General features: G+C 38.0%; 2 protein-coding genes across 4 annotated transcripts in view; one reads left to right on the top strand and one right to left on the bottom strand.

Annotated features, from left to right (window-relative positions):
* Window positions 1-21,555, top strand: part of GPR155 (G protein-coupled receptor 155) — a 43,785-nt gene extending 22,230 nt beyond the window's left edge. For 2 of the 3 annotated variants that reach the window (XM_005857599.2, XM_005857600.2), the window contains 9 exons: window positions 1,129-1,213; window positions 2,237-2,327; window positions 3,562-3,769; window positions 5,130-5,234; window positions 7,927-8,063; window positions 9,556-9,651; window positions 11,665-11,729; window positions 14,281-14,418; window positions 19,282-21,555. In XM_005857599.2, coding sequence (XP_005857661.1) covers window positions 1,129-1,213; window positions 2,237-2,327; window positions 3,562-3,769; window positions 5,130-5,234; window positions 7,927-8,063; window positions 9,556-9,651; window positions 11,665-11,729; window positions 14,281-14,418; window positions 19,282-19,573 — 1,217 coding nt within the window. In that variant the 3' untranslated portion in view covers window positions 19,574-21,555. Of the gene's footprint in view, window positions 1-1,128; window positions 1,214-2,236; window positions 2,328-3,561; window positions 3,770-5,129; window positions 5,235-7,926; window positions 8,064-9,555; window positions 9,652-11,664; window positions 11,730-14,280; window positions 14,419-19,228 lie in introns of all 3 variants that reach the window. The other variant, XM_005857601.2, reaches the window with a different exon arrangement.
* Window positions 20,082-25,119, bottom strand: part of SCRN3 (secernin 3) — a 27,476-nt gene continuing 22,438 nt past the window's right edge. The window contains exon 9 of the mRNA XM_005857597.2: window positions 20,082-21,342. The gene's annotated coding sequence lies outside the window, so the exon portion shown is untranslated. The remainder of the gene's footprint in view (window positions 21,343-25,119) is intronic.

Genomic DNA, 25,119 nt, shown 5'->3' with positions numbered 1-25,119 from the left:
GGGGGGGGGGGGGGGGGGGGGGAGAAAGGAAATGTAAAATGGAACTCACTTCTCTGGTTAGGGTTTTTTGTTGTTTATTTTTTTAGTTTGGCCTGTCTTTATTTCTGTGGGTTTATGATCTGGTTTTCTCATTGCTTTTCTCTCTTCAAACGGCCACAGAACCTTCGTTTGTACCATGTGTTGTGATATCGTTTAGCCTTCATTTGGCTCAAACTGAATATAAAACCAAAAATAATCTCTAAAATCATAAGTCCGAACTTTGGTTATAAGGTGGGCAGTTAGGTGATTGTCATTGAAAAGATACCAAAAGGACTTAAAATTTCTCAGATATTTCCAGGTCCTGACAAATGTGTCTTAGGAACCATTGAAGGCCCATTGATCTGAGTTTTAGAAACACTGATAGAATTGGACTTGCCTCCCATCAGGTGGCTGGGTTCCCAGTCCTGCTCTGCCCTCTGCTGGCTGTATGGCTTGGGCAAACCCTTGTTTCTATATCTGTAAAATGAAGGTGTTAATTTAAAACAGTGGTCCCAACCCTATAGTTCTAGGCTTCTATAGCATGTAGAATTTGTTAAATAAGACATTACTTTATAAATAATTGGGTATATGGTATAAGGAGAGTTGAAGAACTTTAAAACATTTGTTTTTGTATTAAGTTAATATTATATTTAAGGTCCATCATATAGACTTGGAGCATTTTTTAAAAAAAACCAACAACCTGCATAAGAATTGCTGGCTCTTTCTTAGCACAAATAGAATGGGAATGTTTTTATTATTAGAATTGTTTCATAGCCGCTTAAAAAAACAACCCTCCATTTTCCAAATATACTTAGATTCCAAACACATCAGTCAAAAGAATAAGATGATTTGGGGCTTTAAAAAAAAAAAGTCCTCATGTATAAAACAAGAAGTTTTGAGTAAAGACATGAGTTTGGAGGGAAAACTCACATTATTTTGAATTTAAAAAACCTGCTTCAAAATATTGGGGACAGCACTTACTTAGGAGTAAATTCTAGGGCAAAAACTACAGACTGCTCCTGAAATGAACTTAGTTAAATAAAATTCCATGAAGTCTGAACAACATCAAGAATAATTATGTATCTTTCAACCTTTATTTCTTGTTCTTAGGCCTTCTAGCAATTTCTTTGTTTCTTTTGAAAAAGAAAGAAACAGTACAAATTCCTGTTGGAATCATCATAATATGTGGCTGGGGGTAAGTTGGTAGCTTTCTGTTTGTTTACGTGTTTCTGTATATACAGTGTTAAACAATAAAATTTGACGTCCATGGCTGAAAGAAAGGGTTTATTAGGCCATTGCCAGCAAAAGAGAAGACCGTTTTGGGGGCATGGATTTTGAACTAGCAGCTGCATGGCTAGGTAGGAAAGACAACATGTCCATTGTCTCGCAGTTTGCAAGTGTTTTTATATATAGGTAAGGGAAAGGGAGAAGAAAGATGTAAGGTGTTGAAAGAATTTATGTTAGCTATAAACATAAATTTATATTTATGGGAGAAAATGAAGTGGGCCAGCTCTGGGATAGGCGCAGAGTCTACACAAAGAAATGTCCGCTCCTGTGGATTGGCTGCGGGCAGCAGTCCAGAAAGACCACGTGCAAACAAAAAGCAGAGACTCCTGGAGTTTGATAGTGCCTGGTTAAAACCTAATCTGTGGAAACACCAGTCAGGCGTGGATCTGCACCTCAGTACTGAACTAGGCCAGGCAAGAGAGACAGAGATGATTCCTACCAACCTCTCCAACTGCACAGATGGCCTCACCTCTGTTAGAATATTTCCTCCAAAATATAGATGAGCCACACTACCTCTATCTATCTGGCCTTTGTCCCTTTCTTTTTGTTAATCATCACCCAAGGATATTTTTTTTCATTGCTCTTTAGAGAGAGGAAGAGGGAGAAAGATGGAGAGGGAGAGATGGAGGGAGGGAGGGGGAGAGAGATCAACTGGCTGTCTCCTGCTCACAATCCAACCACCACGACTGGGGCCAGGGATCGAACCTGAAACCCTTTGGTGCAAGGCCAAGTAGCCCCCTAGGAATCAATCCGAAGTTCCAACAGATATACAGAATGTGCGCAGTCTTTTGTTAATTGGCCCCCAGCCATTAATTGACTAACAGTTCTGTCTCTCTGTCTGCTGTAACTTAATTTAGAACACCTCAGAATTTTCTTCTTGTTAATAGCTACTATTCATTCTGCCTTTCTCTCTAAACCCTTGTTATTCCAGAATTCCTGCTATCCTTGTTGGTGTTCTTTTGATAACTGGAAAACATAGTGGAGATAGCATTGACTCAGCCTTCTTTTATGGAAAAGAACAGGTGAGAAGAATGTATTGAAAGTTTTGTTCTTGAGAATGTCTCTCTTTAGCTTGTTAATGTGTTTTTCTATACTTACATTAAAATTAATTCTGAAAATCTATTCCAACTTACCACATATCACACTGGTGATCCTACATCGCTTTGTTAAGTCATGTCTCAAACTATGGTAAAGGTTTTAAGTGTCTAAGTTTGTTTTTAGGTGAGGATTTCAGATGTTTGAAACTTACTGAGTCTTCTTAAACACACTTATGAATTATGTTTAATTATGTTTCCTCTACTGGAGGAAAGCATGATTAATTTAAAGCCATTTATTGAGTTAGCAATAATAATAAAAGCCAAATTCTTGATTTTCAATCCTGTAGTAAATATAAATATCAGAACAAAAAGTATCTGAGAGAAAATGTGCTTGAAAAGCTAGAGAGAAGAGCCTTGTGGGACCTGCTGAATCAGAAATTCTCCAGGGGGTAGGGCCCACAGATGTGTGTTCTAGAAACCTCCTCGAATGATTTGGATTTCTTTTGTTTTGTTTTGTAATTTTGAATTTTATTGGGTTATTGTGAGAATAAATAAAATTGTACATATAAAGGACTTAAACTAGTATTGCCATATAGTTCATACTCAGTGAATATTAGCTATAATTATTTATTTTTGTTATTATTACTATAACAGAGTCTCTAGTTGAAGTGTGCTTAAACTATGTATTAAAGCAAGCAAAAACTTTGAAGAGAAGGGCCGCAAACAATTATTTAAATTACTTGTGGAAGAAACCAATGGCACTGATGCACAGTGAAAGAAGTATCTAGAAATCTTATATGATTACAAGCAAACTCTAATTTTTCTACAAGTAACTTACATCTCTTCCACACTCTTCTTTTTTTAAGAACCATTGTTCTAGAGCCATGGTCGGCAAACTGCGGCTTGTGAACCACATGCGGCTCTTTGGCCCCTTGAGTGTGGCTCTTCCACGAAATACCACGTGCGGGCGCACATACAGTGCGATTGAAACTTCGTGGCCCATGTGCAGAAGTCGGTTTTCGGCCTGGGCGAGTCTATTTTGAAGAAGTACTGTTGATATTTGGCTCTGTTGACTAATGAGTTTGCCGACCACTGTTCTAGAGCATTTACAGTATAGCTATGAAGCTATTGCATTTTCCACCAAAAAAGTACCCTTAACCTATCCGACTAAGATTATAAAGATAGAATTATGAAAAGTGGCTTAATGTCTTTTTGGCAGATGATCACCACATCAGCCACCCTGTTCGGCAGCATTGTGATAGCCAGCATATCACTCATGTGTGTGAACCGCACCACCCAAGGAAGCTACGAAGGTTTCAACCAGTCTCAGAGCCACAGTGCAGCAGAGCCTGGGAACACTGCTTTTGAGGAGAGTCCAGTGCCAGTAAACGAACCCGAACCTTTTGCAAGTTCTATCCCAGAAACAAGTATGGCCCTTAAGTATAAAGGAACTCTTACGTGCCTGTATAGCATGTGTCCTAAATGTGTTGTTTAAGGGCACTTCCTTGAGCTACCTTGAATATCACAGGTATTTGTCAGATAAGGAACTTGAATGATAGTTGATAATAGAAAGAGCTTGCAAGTTCATTAGATTCTTGTTTATAAATCTTTTGTGAAGACAATCTTTTGTTAAATCCTAAAACTTCCTTGGACCTGAAAGTTTTAGAGAAAAGTAACAACTTAAGGAAGACCCTTTTTAGGAAACTTAGCATCTAGACTTGTTAATTTAACAACTTGTATCAGGTAAGCACTATCAATAAAATGTTAAAGGAGACCTGACTGACACAGGGTTAATAGCATGTCAGGAGTTGGCAGTATGAAATCAAAAGTTCAATTAATAAAAGAGAAGGCTAATGGTCTACTTATATATCCAAGTTATGTTTGAAGGCAAAAACTGCCATAGTAATGTTCTTGGTGGCCATAATCTGTGTGCGTGTGTGTGTGTGTGTGTGTGTGTGTGACTTCTGTGACTAAATAGAGGAAAACTTACAGTTCTGTAGAAGATGGCTCTGTGTGACTTCTGTAAACCAATCTACCTATAAACCAGCAAGAGATTTTTAGCAGTATTTTATTGAAAAAATTATAATTGTTTTCACTACATCTTCTAAACTAGTAGGAGACATGTTCTTGAAAGCAGTGAGTTTTGAACTAAACCTAAAGGAGAAGAGTGTTTAGATGAATTAACAAAAGTGGTCAGTCCCTGTCGTACTAGGCCTGGAGACCTTAAATAAGCACGGGGTTTGTGGAGGCCACTAAAGACTTGTTCTGAAAGAAGAGAAGGGCCTTTGCTGAATGGTGGGAGGGGTTGGACAGACAGAGAAGGGCCAAGCCAAAGAGAGCTTTCTAATTCAGACAGAGGAATTTGAATGAACTACCATAAGCAATAGAGCATTGGGACCTGTTTTTGATTAGTGATTAAAGAAAAGCTGTGTTTTAGGAAAGTGTTCAAATTCTTAGTTCCCAAAGCACAGTGGAAACTAATGGAACAGCATGGACAAAAAACATTTTTCCTTGTGTCATACAGTGAGAAGGCAATGTTTAAGGGAGCTGATCCTCTGCCTCTCTAAGTGTTAACTTTTCTGTATAAGTACATTTGAATACTTTTTGATAGATACCTTGTGACGTTTCCAATGAGACTGCATGAGAAATGTGTGTGTGTATAAATGGATTTGTTTGTTTGGGGTTTTTTTTGTTTGATTGGTTTTTGGTTTTGCTTTGGCATCTCTTGAAGTTGTCCATTTCTGTTGTGATTGGGCTCTGTCCTCACATGTTATTTGATCTATATAGGGTGCTGCTCCTGCTTCATGGGAAAAGGTGAATTATGCTGCTCATCCACAGAGCCAGTAACAAACATAAGCTCTAGTGGACCTGCGACGCCTTCCTCTGAGAAAAGTAAGTACCCCTGGGTTATGAGGATGGGCCTATAAAAGATACGCTGATTAAGAATATGTGTTCTCAGCCCTGGCTGGGTAGCTCAGTTGTTTAGAGTGTCGTCCTGATACACCTAAATTGCAGGTTTGATCCCTGGTCTGGGCACATACAAGAATCAACCAATGAATGTATAAATAAGTGGAACAACAAATTGATGTCTCTCTTTTTCTCTCTCTTTCTCAATCAATAAAAATTTTAAAAAAATATATGTGTTCTCAAATGAGATGGAAGAAAGTGCTAATAGGATATTCATGCATAGATAGAATACTCAGTTTAAAATAAAGTTCTTATGATGTAGTAATAGGTAGTATTAGACACACACACACACACACACACATCAATTTTTCCAATAAATTTAACCCAAGTGATAATTCCAAGAAGTGTAACCTAACCACCATTATTTTTTATTTTTATTTTTGGCCTTTTTTTCTTGTCTTAGAAGCTGAGACTTCCCCCTCTCCCTTTCCCCAGGGCCAGGACTAATTAATTAGGGCTTAATTACATTTTGAATCCATATACTTAAAATATACCCTTTCTCATAAAAAGAGAAATCTTTCAAAGTAATAGCCTTTTGGCATATAGACTAAGAGACTGAATAACATTTGTGGTCTGGACTTCAAATTATTTAAAACAATTGTTTATAACACACTTATGTGAAGTTACAGTGTACTTTTAGTTGGTTATATTAATTTATAATTAAAGTTGAAAGGGAAACAGTAAAAAGTCTTCTTTATAATGAACCATAAGTCAACCGTATTATTGCCAAAGGCATTATGTTGGGTTTTTAAAATATTTTTTACATATTTTTATTGATTTCAAAGAGAGGATGGGAGAAGGAAAGAGAAACATCAGTGATGAGAGAGAATCATTGATCGGCTGCCTCCTGCACACCCCCTACTGGGGATCGAGCCACAACCCGGGCATGTGTCCTGACTGGGAATTGAACGATGACCTTCTGATTCATGGGTCGACCCTCAACCACTGAGCAACACCAGGCAGGCATTATGTTTTCATATCACAAATGTTGTGAAGAGTGTAAGAAACTAGATGCCCAGTGCACAAAATTCGTGCAAGGGTGGGGTCTCTAGGCCTGGCCAGTGATCAGGGCCAATTAGGTTCCTTGCCTCCCTGCCTCCCCGCTTCCCTGCCGCCTCCTTCCCTCACTGCTCACGTGCCACCACTGCACGGTTCCCCACCTCCCCATTTCCCCCCCTAGGCAGTCAGTGCTGGGTCGGGGCACCCGCAGTGGCCCCAGTCAGTGCTAGATCGCCACAGCAACCCAGCGCTGACTTCCAGTCTGGTCAAGCCTTCGTTGGTTATGACCCTGGCTCTTTATTATATAGATACCTAATAGTAAAGCCTATTGACAAATTCAACATGTACTTTTATTTAACAGCCTTTTTGTCTCCAAAAATCTTATGCTTTGCTTATTTGTCATTTTCTTCATTAATAATTCTGATTTTTTAAAACAAAAGGAACTTCTTCAATGCTCTGGTCATATTTTGTGAAATTTACATAGAATGGGAGCCATCATAAATGAGCTTTGTCTGCTCACATAATTAGTATCATTCCTTAGCCTAAAATAAAATCTAAGGGAAATCAAACCATGGACCATGGACGAATGAGAAAGTTGAGAATTTTATAGTATAATTTTTCAACCACAAGCACTGGCATAGCACAAAGGCAAAATAAATATTGCAATGTATAAAAAAGGCAGATGAAATTATTGAACTTTTTAAAATCCATTTTTATAATATTTGTACATAATATTTTAAGTACAAGTGATTATATATACTGTAGACTTTTCCTACACGAAGGTAGACACCAGTCATTTTTATTAAAATAAGGTAATACTATAGAGATAGTTTGGCAGCCTACTCTCTTTTTACTTAGCAACATTGTAAACTTTCCCCCATGCCATTAGCTATTATGCTAGACCATGTTTAAAACTCTGGGAACATATGTCTTTTTCTATAAATTGTCTTTAGGAAGTAAAGTTTTTATTATTAGCTTGAGGGTAAGAGCCATAAAACTGTGTGTTTTAGTCATTGACTTTCTGAAACAAGACTGTATGTTAGACATATGTTTTGTAAAAATGTTCTCCCCTGCTTTTGATGCCATATATAGTGGAACTGAGGAAGGAAAACAAAGGTTCTTGGGAAAGGCCCCTCGCCTCTATTTTAGAGTCATGCCTGTGATTTGATTTGGTTCTATATGTGAATAAAATGTATGATATTTTTAATTTGGTTCCTTTATTTTATTTGATAAGTTTTAAACTCTTTAATGAAAGCTAAGTGGTAGTAGTAAACTTGTTTTACAGTTAGCCAAAATAGGGTATGCATGACCAATATGTACATTTATTACAGGTAAAACTTGAATTATTAAATTAGCCTTAAATATATATTACATTGTTGAATAGTGTAGAAGGGAACTAGTGCATACTACTCTTGTTTTTTTTCAGATAAAAACACCCTACAAGTAGAACTCTCTTGAAACAACATGAAGGAGCCTTCCTCAGATTTCATCTAAAATAATATACTGGTTCAGAGCTGAATGTGCATATGTGGTGTTTTGCTTAGGAAGTCATTATGAATTTAAAATGCATTCAGATAAAAAGCTCTGATTACAAATTGTTGTACTTACTGTTTTATAGATGATCATTGTGAGAGTCGCTGTAACTCCCAGAGCTGCATATTAGTCCAGGAAGAAGAGCAGTATCTACAGAGTGGAGACCAGCAACTGACTCGACATGTGTTGCTGTGTTTACTTCTCATTATCGGCCTGTTTGCTGTAAATGTTTCTTCTGATTTTGTTTTGGGGCCATTTCTTTAAATGTTTGGCAAAGGTTTTATTCAGGCATCTGGGAAAAACTTAGTTACTACCTTCCAGGGGAGTGGCAGCTAGGCCATCTGAATCCTAATCTTGAGCTAAATGTTTTTTGGGGGAAAGAGGAATAAATAATTCACATTACTGTGTTACCTAGATGTCCAGTAGCTTATTTCGCTTAGAACCACTTACTTATTCTATACTCTGAACCTAGAATTTGGTAAGACGAGGTATCTTCATGATGTGTGCAGAGCCACTTTTTCCTAGTGTCCTCCTTGACTGACCTCAGTAGATAAATGCCCGTGTGGTCTCCCAGAAGATATTCCTCAGATAAATAAACTTTAAAAAATAATTTTTAAATTATGAAAATAACATAACCACTTCACATAATAGATACTTACAAAATAGAGAAAAGAAGAAAAATATCCATCATACTACTGTCTTCTATTTTTTAGTACATTTTTCTAATCATATATACAGATTCTGCTTTGTCACTTATGTCAAGTAGTTGCACGTTGCTGCATAGATGTTCATAACCATTACTTTTAATGGCTCCTCAATAAACCGCAGAGGAGATACATTATAATTAACCAATTCCTTACAGAGCCGTCCTAGTTTTTTAAAATGCTCTAATAAACATTTCCATGCAGTATATTTCCTTATGATAGATTCTCCAAGTTGGGAAACTTGGATCAAATAGTATAAATATTTCTCTGCCTTTGGATGAATTTTACTAAGTTGTTTTCCAAAGGAGTAGTATAGGTGTTTGTAAAGTATCCTCATCAACACTGATTATTATAAACATTTTAATTTGATAATTTTATAGGTAAAATATAGCACTTTATTTTAATGCATTTTTTACTACTAAATGGTTTTTATAATTGCCTTTATGTCCTCTTTTGTGAATTGTCCATTGTTTTTATATAATTACTAGTACTTGAGATGGTTCAAATGTAACTTGCCTAAAAGTAGAAAATGGACCATATAATCTATGAGGGACCCTCCTACCCTTTTCACACTGGGATGCTCATTACACAGAATGATATCAACCGGCGCCATTTTAACTGCTGTTTAAGAACAAAAATCAAAAAGAAATGCTGCCAAGAATTGTTGCTTAGTGATGTGATTGTTTTCATTGTGTAGAACTAATTTTAAAATCACTCCTGTCTTAGGCTAGTCGGCAGTCCTGATATATTATGTAAGCTCTGTATTGTGGCTCATGTCTTCTTGCTTCAAATCTGATCAGAATAGATGCTGTTTGAGTGACATCTGTCAAGAGGAGAGGTTGAAACTTCTTGTTTGAAAGACAAAGCCTCTATATTCTCTAGGTGTTTTTCCCTTTAGTCTTTTTCTCCCTAATTATTAAGTAGTAGGTAAGTTATTGTTCTGTGTTCTGGATAGAGAGAAATGATTAGCTTATTTCATTTAAAAATACTATTTTCTCCTTCCTTTACAGAACCTTTCTAGTTGTTTATGGTGGCTATTCAACCAAGAGCCTGGGAAACTGTATGTTGAGTTACAGTTTTTCTGTGCTGTGTTTAACTACGGCCAGGTATTTATTTACTGAGAACTTTGAGGGATTTTTGTTTGTCTGGATGGGGTGATTGGGGGTGGCAGGACGGATGTGCTTTTCTTTTAAATCAAAAGGGTTTCATTTGTTTGCCAGCTGCTGGTATGCGTGACAGCTGACAGCTGCTGCCTGTCTCTAGTAGAGATGGATTATTATATTGGTTAAAGTCATCACAATGCACACTGAGTGTTATAGTCAGAAATACCAAATCGTTTTGGTTTTTTTTTGCTTTGGTTTTGAGATAAAGAATGATAATGTAAGCAGCAACAGATGTTCCAAGCACTTTTTAAACTTTGTTGTGGTCTTAATAAGTCACTTTGGGAAAATGACTTACCTTCTCTGAGCCTTTAGTTTAGCCACTTAAATTGGTTTACATTATTTCATTTACATTTTGATATTTCTTGAACAATAGGTACTTAAATCTTTTCTAAAAATTATAAATTGGTGTATAAGTAAATGTTGGCCAGGTATAGATAGTAGTTACCATTCCTTGAGAGGATATAATATACTACCATTGGTAAGCATTTTATAATAACTTTCCCATTTAAATATTCACAATACTTGCCAGGTAGACATTATCATCCTAATTTAAAAACTAGAAACTAAAATTCTATGAAGAACCAATACAATGGTGCTGTTGTCTTTATGTCACTATTAAAATGAATATTTAAGGATAAATGGCATTTTGCATACTGGAAAAATGTCTTTTATGTGCAAATTTCAAAATTTGATTCTGTAGTCAATCACTTACTCTTAATTAGAGAATATTAGTCCCCAGATTGAGTATCAGGGTGATAAAAAGTGCTACTTAAAATTATTGGATTTTCTTATGAAATCTAAAATAATTGGCCATGTGAGTTAGTTAACATTTATCGGTAGATATCCCTGCAAGTTTTTCCATAACATTAATTTTTTCGAAATATTTAGAGTTTTGTCATTATTGTGACCTCAAGCAATTTATTACAGACAGACATGAGCATCTCAAGGGCCACTTGACGCCCACCTTACAGTGGGATACTAAGATCAGATTTTGTACTCAAGAACTATAAAATACTCGGTGGAAAAATCATAGCCTCACCCAGCATTTTGCATTTTTAAAGCCCACTCCAAGCTGAGCCGTCCCAGGACTGGGACTGGGAAAGCTTCACAAACAAAAACAAATGCCAGAATGTTGCGTTTGAAATACTGCCCCACAGCTATGGCTCAAGTGCTTCAAAGGAGGGAGAGAGATACCACAACCTTCCCACACACACACCCTGCACTCCCACATCCCATTTTTCTCTTGGGGATGTATTGAGTGTTGTAGTCAGATCATTCCCTTTTGGTTATTTATAGTTCTGGGTGAAGAAAGGTAGGTCCTCATGTAATATATTGCATTCTCCATCCCAACTCCCACCACCCGCACTTAGATCCTTACCCCATTGTGCCTGACAGATAGCAGTTCCCAACCTCCTGTCTCCCTCATCCTGATCACAGCTCATATCTGGTACCAGTTTGCCTCATCACCTCTTTTAAAGCCCTTTCACTAAGCACTAGCCAGTTTCACTTCACATAAATTTTATTCAGTTGCTGCATTATATTCAGATACTACAGCATTTTTAAGTTCTGTAATTTCTGAAGTTTTAACAGAAAATTAATAAGGAAATACTTAAGTACAATGTGAAATATTTTTTCTTTTTTAAAAGGGAAAAACAAAGAAATAAAGCCCTAAATGTTTTCATTTTCTTCAGTAAGCCAGCACACACGTGTGGTTGCTCAGCACTGGTTTATATCACTCATCATGATTAATAGGACAGATGATGGGCAGAGGCAGCCAAATATCATACTTGCCTCCAGGCACTAAATTTTAGAAGGTCTTCCTGTGCATTCTATTTAAAATGTTGCTTTAATCATACACGTTTACTTCCCCAATCACTAAATTTGGTGGCTTCCATAATTTCTCTGTCTTGAAATGTTATTGTTGTATTCATAAAATCTAATTTTTTTCTTCCATAGGGATTTATTTCCTTTGGCATCTTTGGATTGGACAAACATTTAATCATTCGACCTTTCAAAAGAAGGTAAATTTATTTGAAAAAAAAAAATCTGTATCTGTAGATGTTGCCGGAGGAAATGAGGCCCTTTCATGGAGTCCCAAGGAAAGCATTCCAGGGACCCACGTATGGGAGGATAAGGCTTAGTGGTAAGGTTTATTGTAGAAAGAAAATCAAAGGACTGTCCTGGGGCAGTTCCGTCCTGCTGTGAACGAAGTCCAGCCTTGTCTTCATCAAGCCCAGAACAAAGACCAGTGCCCAGAAATCCTGTGCCATTGGTTCAGTCCATGTGAAAGCTTAGTCCAGTTCAGCCTCTGTCATTGTCCTGCTAGCTTAGCTTCTGTTCCTGGCTGTCCTCCAGCTGGCGCTGCATCGCCATACACAGGCTCACACTTGGAGCTCATGGGGTGTGCCGGACCCCAGGTGGCTTCTAGGGCCACATGGCTGCTATGGAAAGAGGTGGCGGGAACAAATGGGGAGAGCCCGTGTTACAGAGGGAGAACTTTGTTAAGCTGATTCTATTACCTTGGGCTTGGTAAGGACTAGGTGCTTTTTCAGACTAACCAATCAACTTCCTAGTCTTTCATGGGCTTCTGCTGGTTCCTCCCCCTAAGAAATCCATTTCCTAGATCTTTCAGGGTTCTGTGTCCCTTATCCAATCCAATCCTTCTCCCAGGCTTGGCTCTTACTGCACATACCTCATAGTAGAAGCATCTCCCCCTGCACCATCTTGGCTTCGACTGACTGGGCATGCGCCCAGCAGAGGAATTTCTCCTGCTGTTTTTATTCCTTCTCTGGAAATGACCTGTAATGACTCATACTGCCCCTTCAGGGATCGGGTCCTGGTGCAGCGGTGCCCTGGGAAGCCTATGAACGCTGCAGCTTCCTGGCGAAGCAGGCTCAGTGTCCGACTCAGCTCCCCAGCTGATGAGGCTTCTTAATGTCTGATTCCCTTTGCTCCCTTCCTTTATTAATATCGAGCTACCTACCCTGACATAAAGTTGATGACAAAGCCACCTATTAAGAACTGATATTTTTAAGTCTTTAGTAGCTAACTGCTGGGAGACCACAGAAAGTGTAAACCATCACCACAGACAGTTTATCTGTTAATTCACATATTTGTTGTAAATAATTGCACAGAAAATATTAGAAAACAATTATCAATCTAACATTGTAATTTGCATTTTAACCAGAAATGATGAATGCTGGTTTCTATCTGTGCCATTATTAGCTTGGTGAAGAGTTACTTTGAATTCATATTGAAAATTTCTTTATGAAAAATAATGAAGGGAGCCCTAGCTGGTTTGGCTCAGTGGATAGAGCGTCGGCCTATGGACCGAAGGGTCCCAGGTTCTATTCCAATCAAGGGCACATATTGTAGTTGCAGGCGCTCCCCAGCCTGGGCCCTGGTCAGGTTGCGTGCAGGAGGCAACCAATCGATGTGTTTCTCTCACATGGATGTTTCTCTCTGTCTTCCCCTCTCTTCCACTCTCCCTAAAAATCAATGGAAAAATATCCTCAGGCGAGGATTAAAAAAAATAAGAAGAAGAAAAGAAAAGAAAAATGAAGTGAGAATACTCCAACTTGTGGGTGGGAGAAATTGTGGGGGAGGGGGTTTGAAAGAGTCTTGTACTTCATTTGTTTTCAAAGTCAAAATTAGTAGAAACTATAAGTGCTAATGGAATTTCTACTACTAATGATATAAAAAGTGCCCAGCAAATGTTAACTGTTCTTTCTTACTTCTCCTTGTTTTTCATCATCATTAACATCATCATTAAGATATAGTTGTTAGAGTCATAATCCTGTCATGGGAGAGGAAAAGTATAATAGAAAAGTCACTGAACTTAGCAGCTTCATAATGTTAATCAATTAAAATAGTCAACAGAGCCAGGCCGGTGTGGGTCAGTGGTTGAGCATCCACCTATGAAGCAGGAGGTCACGGCACATACCCAGGTTTCAGGCTCAATCTCCAGTAGGGGGAGTGCAGGAGGCAGCAGATCAATGATTCTCTCTCATAATTGATGTTTCTATCCCTCTCCCTTCTTCTCTGAAATCAATAAAAAATATATATTTTTAAAAGTTAAGTAATATTTTTTTAAAATATTACTTAACTTAATATTACTCTGGGCTGGCAGAAACAGAATTGTTCTGAACTCCAGATTCCATTATGTGCCTTTTGGGTACTGAAATTGGGAAATGATTAAATAAAATAATTGATCTCTGTAAATTATTTTTGCATTTCAAACAGTAGAATGTAGAATAAGAAACTTCATTTATGGTAGAAACTGAAATGGGTCAAACATGTCTGGAGGTTATTTTATAAAATGTCCAGAACAATTTAATAAAATACCCCACTGCACCCCATCTTACTCCCACCCTAGCCTACTTTGAATAGGAAACTGAATGCAAGCTAAGTATGTTTCTGCTTCAGACACTAATGATGTCTTGGTGTTGCAGATGACAGCTTTAGTAAATGACAGCTTTGAAACAGCCATGTTGATGGGGTAATAAGCAGGACGGGTTCTCTCTCGGTGCTTTTCTTTCCTTAAAAACGGTCTCCTTCAATTTTGGTTTTCAGACTTGAATTTCTATGGAACAATAAAGAAACAGCAGGAAACAGGGATTCTCCTGTTCCTGAGGAAATAAAAATGACCTGTCAACAATTTATCCATTACCACCGTGACCTCTGTATCCAAAACATAGTCAAAGAAAGAAGGTAAGTATAGGTTCCAGATAATTATATTTTAACTGATAATTTTGGTTTGTAATGCAGTTATGACTAACTACATGATTATTCTTTTTAATATCATATATACATGCAAAAGTTAAAATAGTATGGGCCGGTTTATATTTTAAGAAACAGCATACTATAAGAGCCATTATCACTTTGATTTTTATAATTTTAAGTGTCATATAACTTCCTATTTCCTTAAAAACAGGAAAACGTTAGAAGGGACCAAAATGTACTTGAATATTAACATTAACTTCATGTTAACTATTAGTGTCTCTCAAAAAACTTTGAGATACATTGGATTTAGAAGTGATTTTGTATTCCCCAGCCCTAGTTATTTCATATTACTAATGATACTGTCAAGAAAATGAAGTGAAATTTCTTCTCTTAATCAATTCTGCTGCTTGTTATTTACAGTAGCCAAGATATGGAAGCAACTCAAGTGCCCATCAATAGATGAGTGGGTAAAAAAGTGGTGGTACCTATATACAATGGAATATTACTCACCATAAAAAAAAAGAAATTTTAACATTTGCAACAGCATGATTAGGCCTAGAGGGTGAAATATGTCAAACAGAGAGAGACAAATACCATATGATTTCAATTATATGTGGAACCTAAAGAGCAAAATAAATAAGCAAACAAAATAAAAATAGTCTCATAGATATAGAGAACAGACTGATGGTTGTCAGAGGGAAGGGGAATTGGGGGACTGGGTAAAAAAGGTGAAGGGAGTATGAAGTACAAATTGGTGGTTACAAAATAGTCACAGGGATGTAAAGTACAGCCTAGGGCAGCGGTCGCCAACCTTTCAGAGACCACTGGCCTAGGCAATACATTCAGTAATCCTATATAATAAAGAGCTAATATGCAAATTGTCATCATGCCCTCACGCCGTGATGCCCTCACGCCATCACAATCCATCACCAGGAGGCTGTGTGCGCAGCGGGCATGCGTGGGTGGGTGGGGCTGCATGCACGGTGAGGCGCGTGCAGGTGGGCGGGGACTTGATGCATGTGTGGCATGGACGTGGGTCCTGGTGGCTCAGTGTGGCCAGGCCTGGGGGTCCCATGGCTCCACATGTGGCAGAGGAGGTGGGGCCCAGCAGCTTCTCGCAGCGAGGTCTGGGGGTCCTGTAGCTCCACACGGTGTGGAGGCAGAACTCCCAGCTCCAGCCTACCACTTTGGGGCAGTCCATCGAGGAGCCCTGGATGGGTGGGCAGGGCCTAACTCTTTGGGGCAATCGATCATGGGGCTCCTACATAGTGAGAGGTCACAGGCCAGGCTGGGGACACACCCCCTCCCGAGGGCACAAATTTCGTGCACTGGGCCTTTAGTCCTATGTAATAAAAGCCTAATATGCTAAGTGTCTGGCCATTCCTTCAATTGTTCAACCAGTCGCTATGATGCACACTGACCACCAAGGGGCAGACTCTCTCAGTAGGTTATTAGCTTGCTGCTGGGGTCCAGCTGATTGGGACTGGGCGAGATGGACCAGACACACCCTGGAGCCCTCCCGCGGTCCCTCCCCGGCCTTGATCGTGCACTGGTGGGGTCACTCGGCTTGGCCTGTGCCCTCTGGCAATCTGGGACCCCTCGGGGAATGTTGGAGAGCCAGTTTTGGCCCAATCCCCGCAGGCCAGGCCAAGGGACCCCACCGATGCACTAATCTGTGCACCAGGCCTCTAGTATTTTAATAACTATGTATTGTGCCATGTGGGTATTGAAATATCAGAGCAATCACTTTGTAAAGTATATGACTGTCTAACCACTATACTGTACATCTGAAATTAATATAAAATAATATTGATGTAAACTTTAATTGAAAAATAAAAATGCTTTACTCTTTAAAAAGCAGTTTTAGTTTCACAGAAAAATTAAAAGTACAAAGATATCCCCCAAAAAAGAACTAGACTAAAAAAATTTCATTCTCATCTTCAGAATTTTCTGTCTTTCACAGCATGTAAAATATTTTTTTAGCATTTGCATCACAGTTTAAATTAGCATGTGGAGGACAGTAAAACCACTCTTAACCTTGATCTGATCTTTCCAGTCATGTAGCCACTAGGCCACTGTGGCTATTTAAATGTGGCTAGTGTGATGGAGAAACTGAATATCTCCTTTTAGTGCTTACTTTTAATAAACTTAAACTGAAAATTCACTGAAAACTTTTAATTCTGCTGCTTATTTTTCACCTCAAGTCCTAATCTTTAGTCTAAGGTATCATATTTATTCTTCTGATCTTCAAGATATGGAGTATGCAGCAAGAAATCAAAAAACAAATGTTACCAATATTTTTAGTTGTTGTAAAAAGAGATAAAAACAAACCAGAAAACCAAATACTTTTATGTCTATAACTGAAAATTTGAAAATGTATGAATATTACCATTTACATGATTTATTTACATATTCTTATGCCACTATATTTTATAATAACCAGAAGGCAGCCTGATATAGCTAGTGAAAAGGGGACTCACTGGGTGGGCACTAATAGGGGACTAATACTAGAACTCAATTCCTGGGTATGCCACTTAGTAGCTGTGTGACACTGGGCAAGTTCAGTTCTCCAAACCTTAGTGTTCCTCTTTTTTAAAATAGAGGCTGGGTCTCTGGATTGTTCAAGTTAGATGACAAAATCTATGGAATGGGCCTAGTCCAGTTTCTGGAAATGGTAAACTATGAAGAAAAGTTGGTTTCTCGCCCTTAAGGGCCAAACACAATTATTTTTTAAAACTACTTTTTATAATTTTTAAAGGGAACTCCCCATTTGCTCTACCAGGTCCCTGTTATTGCCCACTATCAGGAAGCATAGCTCTTGCCATTTGCAGGACTGCCAGCTGCTTCGGTCCCGGGAGGCAGAATGGGGCTCCACTGGCATTGGCACTGCCCTGCAGCCTGCACAGTGGCACATTCTCTGCCTCTCTGCAATTCCATGAGCTGTGCTTTACCTGCCTGATCAGTCATTAGGAAGCAAATATTATTCCCTTGGTGTTGGTTAGAAAGTGTTGGGCTATAAGCCCTAACCAGTTTGGCTCAGTGGATAGAGCATTGGCCTGCAGGCTCAAGGGTCCCGGGTTCGATTCCAGTCAGAGGCATGTACCTTGGTTGCAGGCATGTCCCTGGTGGGGAGTGTGCAGGAGGCAGCTGATCGATGTTTCTAACTCTCTATCCCTCTCCCTTCCTCTCTGTAAAAAATCAATAAAATATATATTTTTTTAAAAAGAAAGTGTTGGGCTATAAATTAAAACTCAGCATGCAAGATGAATGCTCAGATTAAGGTTCTAATATTTAGGCTTCTGTTGAAAATGATGTTTTGGTTGCAAAGCATAAATTAAGATATTAATAAGTAAAATACTAATATTAACCTATCGTGTTTTTATGTACTTGAGAAAATTTTTCAGGTATATTAGCCTCTTTTCTAATTTTTTTTTCTTTTCTAGTTTTTATATGAAAATCTAATGTATATTCATTTGTGGTTAAGTGTTTTAAGATTTTTGTCACCTATTCTTTATTTCATCTTGATTTTCTTTTTTTTCTTTTTTTGTTTATTGGTGAAAGTATTACAGATGTCCCCTTTTTTCCCCATTGACCCCCTCCACCCTGCACCCACCCCTCCCAGGCCTTCACCATGCTATTGTCTGTGTCCATGGGCTATGCATATATGCATATACGTTTCCCAGTCATTTCATCTTGATTTTCATCCACTGTTTCCTTTTGTCAAGCACTTTGGGTTTTACAGCTTGACTGATGCTTCTGAACAGATTCATATTGTCTATTGCACATTTGTATGAAAATGTACAGAATTCATTTGGTGTTTTTTTTTACATTTATTTCCCTTGTTTATTTGTTTCTCCTTGAGGCACCCTATATTTTCATTAGGAAGACCATTTTAATACATTTTAAAAATCTTAGATTTGTAACAAGACAGATCTCACTTATTCTTCCCTTGCTTCCTAATGCAGCTAGTTGCTGACATATCATCAGTAAATCTGTCTTGGCTGCTGAGGGCAAGAAGAAAGGCTATTCATGGGCAGTGTGATAAGCAGAAAATACAAAGTTCATTTGAGTAGTTTAGTTAAAATTGTCCTTCTTAAGGAGCTTGTAAAAATATTATTTAATGTTTCTGAGATAAATTATTTATAACTTTGAGTATAACTTACTAAATATATAATATTCAACTGTCTACAGAATGTATTTGATCATAAAAGGCCATCCTATATAATAAAAGGCTAATATGCAAATCGGCCAAATGGCAGAACGACCAGTCACTATGACGCACACTGACCACCCGAGGGCAGACACTCAACGCAGGAGCTGTCCCTGGTGGTCAGTGTGCTCCCACAGGGGGAGCACCACTCAGTCAGAAGCCCTGAGCCGGGCTCATGGCTGGCAAGTGCAGTGGCTCCCCAGCAGCACTGAGGATGTCTGACTGCTGGCTTGGGAGCAGGCCTAAGCCATCAGTCAGACATCCCCTGAGGGTCCCCGGACTGTGAGAGGATGGAGGCCGGGCTGAGGAACCCCCCGAGTGCATGAATTTCATGCCCCGGGCCTCTAGTCTACTATAAAAAGAATATTTATTTGTAGATAAATTTACATAATCTGAGTGGGTTTTGTTGGTTTAAGCATTTCCATTTTCACAGGCGTTATTGGCATTTTTTCTCCAGTGGGTCTTTCTAGGGTTACGTGAGTTAAACCCATTATACTCATAACAGTGTCATTCCTGCCACAGTTTTAACTATCATGCTGTCTTTCCCTGTCTCCTCCTATTTTTCCTTGCTTGTCTTCTATCATGCAGTGCTGATACCAAGTTTACAGACCATATGGGTGAATCATTCCTTTGACATACAGGTGTGGTGCAAAGACTTCGGCTGGGACCTTCTGTGGCTGTGACCTGGTGAACTGGCTAATTGAAGTTGGCCTCGCATCTGACCGTGGTGAAGCTGTTATATATGGAGACAGACTGGTGCAAGGAGGAGTCATCCAACACATCACCAATGACTATGAATTTCGGGATGAGTACTTGTTTTACAGATTTCTTCAAAAGAGCCCTGAACAGAGTCCTCCTGCTATTAATGCAACCACAACCCAGCAGGAAAGCTATAAAGCAATTGAGCATTCATCTCTATCCCCTAAGACCTAAGTTATGAAGGAGAGAACCTCACATGAAGTTGTATCAAGCCCCAGATCTGTTCTCTGACCCTCAGGTGCCTCTTCTGTGAAATTTGATGTTTTCCCACCCCATGCTAACATTCTGTGATTTTATGTGTATATAAAACACACAGGAAACTGACTTTAGAAAAAATAAAAAAAATTAAAGTTCTGAATGTATATAATAACTGTTAAATAATTTTTTAAAACTAATTACGCCAACATTTTAAAACATTGCTTCCTACAGCTGTTTGCTATAATTTCAAAATCAATATCCAATTTACTATTCCTTTAAATTGCCAAATTTGGCAGGTATATTGCTAGTAGAAAATGGACCTTAAATTATGACAACTTTGCACGTATTGATAGCACCTCCTAAAAAAGGATTTTGCTGGTTCTAATAAGAGGCCTTCTTATTATATTCTCCCCATTTCCTTGACAAATAGTACTCATTAAAACTGGAAACACTATTTTTTAAGGTTCACCTTTTCTTGCTTTTCTATCCATAATACTAAACTGTGCCATTAGGAGAGCAATAAGAACTTCCATAAATCTTATCATCTACAAAATCCATCAACAGAAGTACAGTTTAATATTTACTTTTATGCTAAAAATAATAATTTGAGATTTGTTTAAATTTTATCAACAAAATTATTGCCATGTGATGTATCATTTTTGGCGTTTGCACAAAGCATCACAGTGTGGAAGGCTAACCCTGTTACCTTATTCCTTGTAATTAAAAGGAAGAAAAAAACTATGTACTTCAAGCCAAGATTTTCAAATTCTAAGCCTAACATTCTACTTTTACATTTAGAATTTAGTCTTTCTTGTGTCCATGTATAAAAATCAATAAGTTTGAAGATTTCTAAGTGTTGCCCTCAGATAAGCTTTATGTTCCTTCAGTAAATTAAAAATAAATCTATGCACATGATCTTTGAACCTCTACTTACTAGGTGTCAGTTTTGGTTTAACTTATTTAAAACATGTTTTAAATATTTATTTATCTCATACTTTCAGTGTCTCATATATAAAAATCATTTAGAAAATAATTTATAGGGTTAAGTCATTTAATAAGTACTTTTTAAAAACCTGCATGGAAGCCTAATGTATTTAAAAGTACAGGCATACCTTGGAGATAGTATGGGTTTGGTTTCAGACCACCACAATAAGGAAAATATTAAACTGAGTCACACAAATGTTTTGTTTCCCAACGCATATAAAAGTTATGTTTACCCTATACTACAGTCTGTTAAGTGTGCAACAGCATTATGTCTGAGAAACAATGCACACACCGTAATTAAATATACTTTATTGCTATAAAATGCTAATCATCATCTGAGCCTTCAGCAAGTTGTAACCTTTTTGCTGGTGGAGGCTCTTACCTTCAATTTGTAAAAAATGCAGTATCTGCGAAGTATAATAAAGCAAAAATCAGTAAAACAAGGTATGCCTGTAAATACATTAGTGTGTGATATTAATCTATAGCAATTTTAAGTTATGATTAGGGAATGAGGATATTTTTCAGGAGAACTGTCTTGCTGCAGAACTTTTTAAAAAAAATATGACCACAATGTAACTCTCAATGCTCAGGAGATAGCATAAAACCTCACTGTTGTGCCAGTAGACTTTTATAGCTACAGCAATAGAGATATTAACTCACATGCATGCAGGCAACTCAAACTCAAGTGGAAAATTTGTTGTGTTTGTAAACAAGTCATACTACACATGTTCTGTTATTTGCATGAGCGGAATCAGCAGCATCTTTTTCCATGAGAGACATTAAAAGAAAGCCAAACAAATAAAACAAAACGAAAAACCCTGGGTTAAAATGATCTGCAGTTTCAGAAAAAGAAGGCTTTTAAGAGATGTTTTTAGGATTAAGGATATGTTAATTTTATTAAATTAAAATGTTTGTAACTTTTACTCTCTCACTGACAAAGCAAGTTTCTAAATAAAAATACCTATTTCAACTTGCATTGCCAATGTCTTTTCTTTGAGTAATCTGAATAATGCAGAAGCCATCATAGAGGTATTTTCTATAAGTTTTTAATGTTTTCTTAAATGGGTCTCCTGAGATTGTTCCATTCTTCGTCACCCTGTGGGATCTGTGCACAGGCCTTGCTCAGTTATGCACTCAGTAAACTCTTTTTATTGACTCACATATTTCATAATTTTTAACATGCAGGGTCACAGCTGGAAAAATTATGATACAATTTTGATTAAAATCTACCACTTGTATGCTAATCTTCAACATGATCAATTGTTCTTTTTTTTAAAATATATTTTATTGATTCTTTACAGAGAGGGATAGAGAGTTAGAAACATTGATGAGAGAGAAACATCGATCAGCTGCCTCCTGCACATCTCCTACTGGGGATGTGCCCGCAACCAAGGTACATGCCCCCGACCGGAATCGAACTCGGGACCCTTCAGTCCGCAGGCCGACGCTCTATCCACTGAGCCAAACCGGTTTTGGCCAATTGTTCTTTTCTTTGTTCTCAGTGAGTAATTCCATGACTAACTTGTGCTTAAATTTCAATATTTTTAGAATAAGGTCAAGTGTACTTGGCATTTTCAGAATAGCAATTAGTGGTAAGTTTCTAAAGAAAAATGTAAAACTATTATTTAACATGTTTCCCATGCAGCAGAATATAGCTCTTAGGTTTTGTCCCTTCATATCTCATATTATGGAAAATACTATATTACTTTAGACCACTGGACATAGATAGTCAAGTGCTAAATGATGGTTAGAAACACAGTTCAGGATCAGAAATGTTATCACCATTCTTCAGGAAAAGATAGGATGACAAATTTCTACACGTGGTATGATAAAAGCTGGAAGTAATTAAAAAGAGAGAACATTCACTCTATAGTACCTGTTTTTGGCAAGTTTTATAAGTAGACAGTAATTTTACAAAATTCTAGACTGCATAATTATTTCTAGGGAAAATTTTTTTATTGAAGATTAATATATAAATTAAGGTTTTCATCAAAGATCAAATGAGCTTTCTCTAAAATACTCAGTTTATTAGATTATTTCCTTGATTTATCACATAATTATAAATAATAAGCATCATTTAAGGGTTGACCAAAAAAAGCTAAATTTTAGCTACTACATATTTTATTTTTAAGAAACACATGAAATGTAAGAAAATATTAAGTTTTCTAAAATATACCACAAGGCATTAATGACCCACATAAGTACCAAAGCCCAAATACCACACTGGATTTATAGAGTGAAAGTGTCCTAAATTGTTTTATAAATTAATTTACATAACCTTATAATAATCCTTGTCTTTATCTGGGGAGTTCTTATTCCCATTTTGAATATGGGAAAAGGCAACAAGTTGATCTGAGACTTATCAAAGGCTACCAAGTTGTACAGATTGATTGTCTACCTAATTTTCTTAATTTTACAGATAGAGAAGAGGACTGTATAAATTTCCATCAATACTTGAATGTTCATTTAACAAAATATTTATTGAGCTTGTGCAGACAGAATATTGAACACTGAGCATGCAACTTTGGGGAAAAATATGGTTCCTATCCTCATAAAGCTTCTATTTTACTGTGAGAGAACAGATGTTAAATACATAACAGTTATGATCAGGATCACCTGTGGCTCTGAGTATCTGTAACAAGAAACCTGACCTGGTGTGGTGCGGGGAAAACTTCCCCGAGAAAATCATATTTCAGCGAAACTCTAAAGGATAAAAAGAACTACTTATATAAAAAGGAGCAAATGAAGTGAGTGGTGAAAGCAGAGAGTACAGACATGATATAGAAACTGGGCACATTCAAGTAACTGAAAATGCAGCATAGCAGAAATTTTAAAAAACAGTGGCTTCCAGTCAAGAGAGTGGCTTAGGTAAATGCGATACTAGAATCCTCCCACAACCACATCAGAATTGCAACTAAACTACAAAACAACCATCATTCAGAACTGCCTGAAATCTAGCTGAAGTCCTTCAACTAAGGATTTCAAAAGGAAGCCACATCAAGACTGGTAGGTGGCTGGCCAGAGTTGCTTAGTTGGTTGTTGTTTGAGCATCATTGTCCTATGCACTGAAAGGTTGCCAGTTCAATTCCCAGTCAGGGCACATGTCTGAGTTTTGGGCTCATTCCCTAGTTGGGGCATGTATGGAAGGCAACCAATCAATGTTTCTCACTCTCTATCTCTCTCACTCTCTCTCTCTCTCTCTCTCTCTCTCTCTCTCTCTCTCTCTCTCTCTTTCTCCCCCTCCCTCCCTCCCTCTTTCTAAGCATGTCCTCAGGTAAGGGTTTAAAAAAAAGAAGACTGGTAGGCATGGCAAAGATGCTGTATGATTCTAACTATATGATATTCTGCAAAAGGCAAAACTGGAGACAATAAGACCTGTGGTTGCCAGGGGTTAGGGGGAGGGAGGGATGAACAGGTATAGCACAGAGGACATTTAGAGCAGTGAAACTGCTCTGTATGATACTATAATTGTGGATACGTTATACATTTGTCCAAGCCCATAGAAAGTACAATAAGTGAACCCTAATGTAAACTATGGATTTGGGTGATAATGATGTGTTAATGTAAGTTCAATTATAACAATCATACTACTCTGGTGTGGGACTATGGGGTGGTAGGTCGGAATGGGACCGGAGGATATAGGAACTCTGTACTTTTTGCTTAGTTTTGCTCTAAATCTAAAACTGCTCTAAAAAATAAGGTTGTGGGGTTTGTGGGTTTTTTTAGTTTTAGGAGGGAAATTCATGATTAAATTTGCAGTTTTAACAGATCCCTCTGGCTGCAGTGATTCTTGTGGATGGAGATAAAGAATTAATATGGGTGTAGAAGAACAGTTAACTGCAGTTGTCCAGGAGAGAGATGGCGCTAGTTTAGTAGCAAGTGGTGTCAAAAGATAAAGTGAAAATGTGCTGGCCTTAGAGAAATAAGTTTAATTAAGTGTCCCTTAATAAATCAATGAACTGCTTACCCTTAGTTCCTTATATACTAAAAAAGAGAAAGGGAGGAAGTATATGGGGTTTGGTCAATGGTCTTCATGATTTAGGGAGAATCTATCACTGAATCACACTTAAGGCAAACAGAATAAACTGAGAACCTGAGGTAGCTATCCTTTCTTTCTTTAATGGCAGCCTTGTATTAAACAAAAACAAAACCAGGCAGATTAAGGTTTTTATGAGAGAACTTTTAAAAAGTAATTTCCTGGGTACTCTTTATATATAACTAGAGGCCCGTTGCAGGAAGATTCCTGCAAGAATAGGGCTTACTGTGGCTGGAGGAAAGCAGAGAAGGGAGCAAAACCCGCTGAGGCGGGCTTCGCTCCCGCCCCCAGCCGCTCCAGCTTGGTGGGTATGCCCAACCCGCCCCCAGCCGCTGCAGCTGGGTGGGTTTGCCCAATCCACCCCCAGCTGCTGCAGCTGGGTGGGTTTTCCCAAACCGCCCCCAGCCGCTCCATCTGGGTGGGTTTTCCCAACCCGCCCCCAGCCGCTCCATCTGGGTGGGATTTCCCAACCTGCCCCCAGCCGCTCAGTCTTGGTGGGTTT

This window comes from Myotis brandtii, unplaced genomic scaffold, assembly GCF_000412655.1.
Source record: "Myotis brandtii unplaced genomic scaffold, ASM41265v1 scaffold112, whole genome shotgun sequence".
NCBI lineage: Eukaryota > Metazoa > Chordata > Mammalia > Chiroptera > Vespertilionidae > Myotis > Myotis brandtii.
Note: the sequence above shows the minus strand (reverse complement) of the source record. Positions and strands in the feature narration are given on the sequence as shown.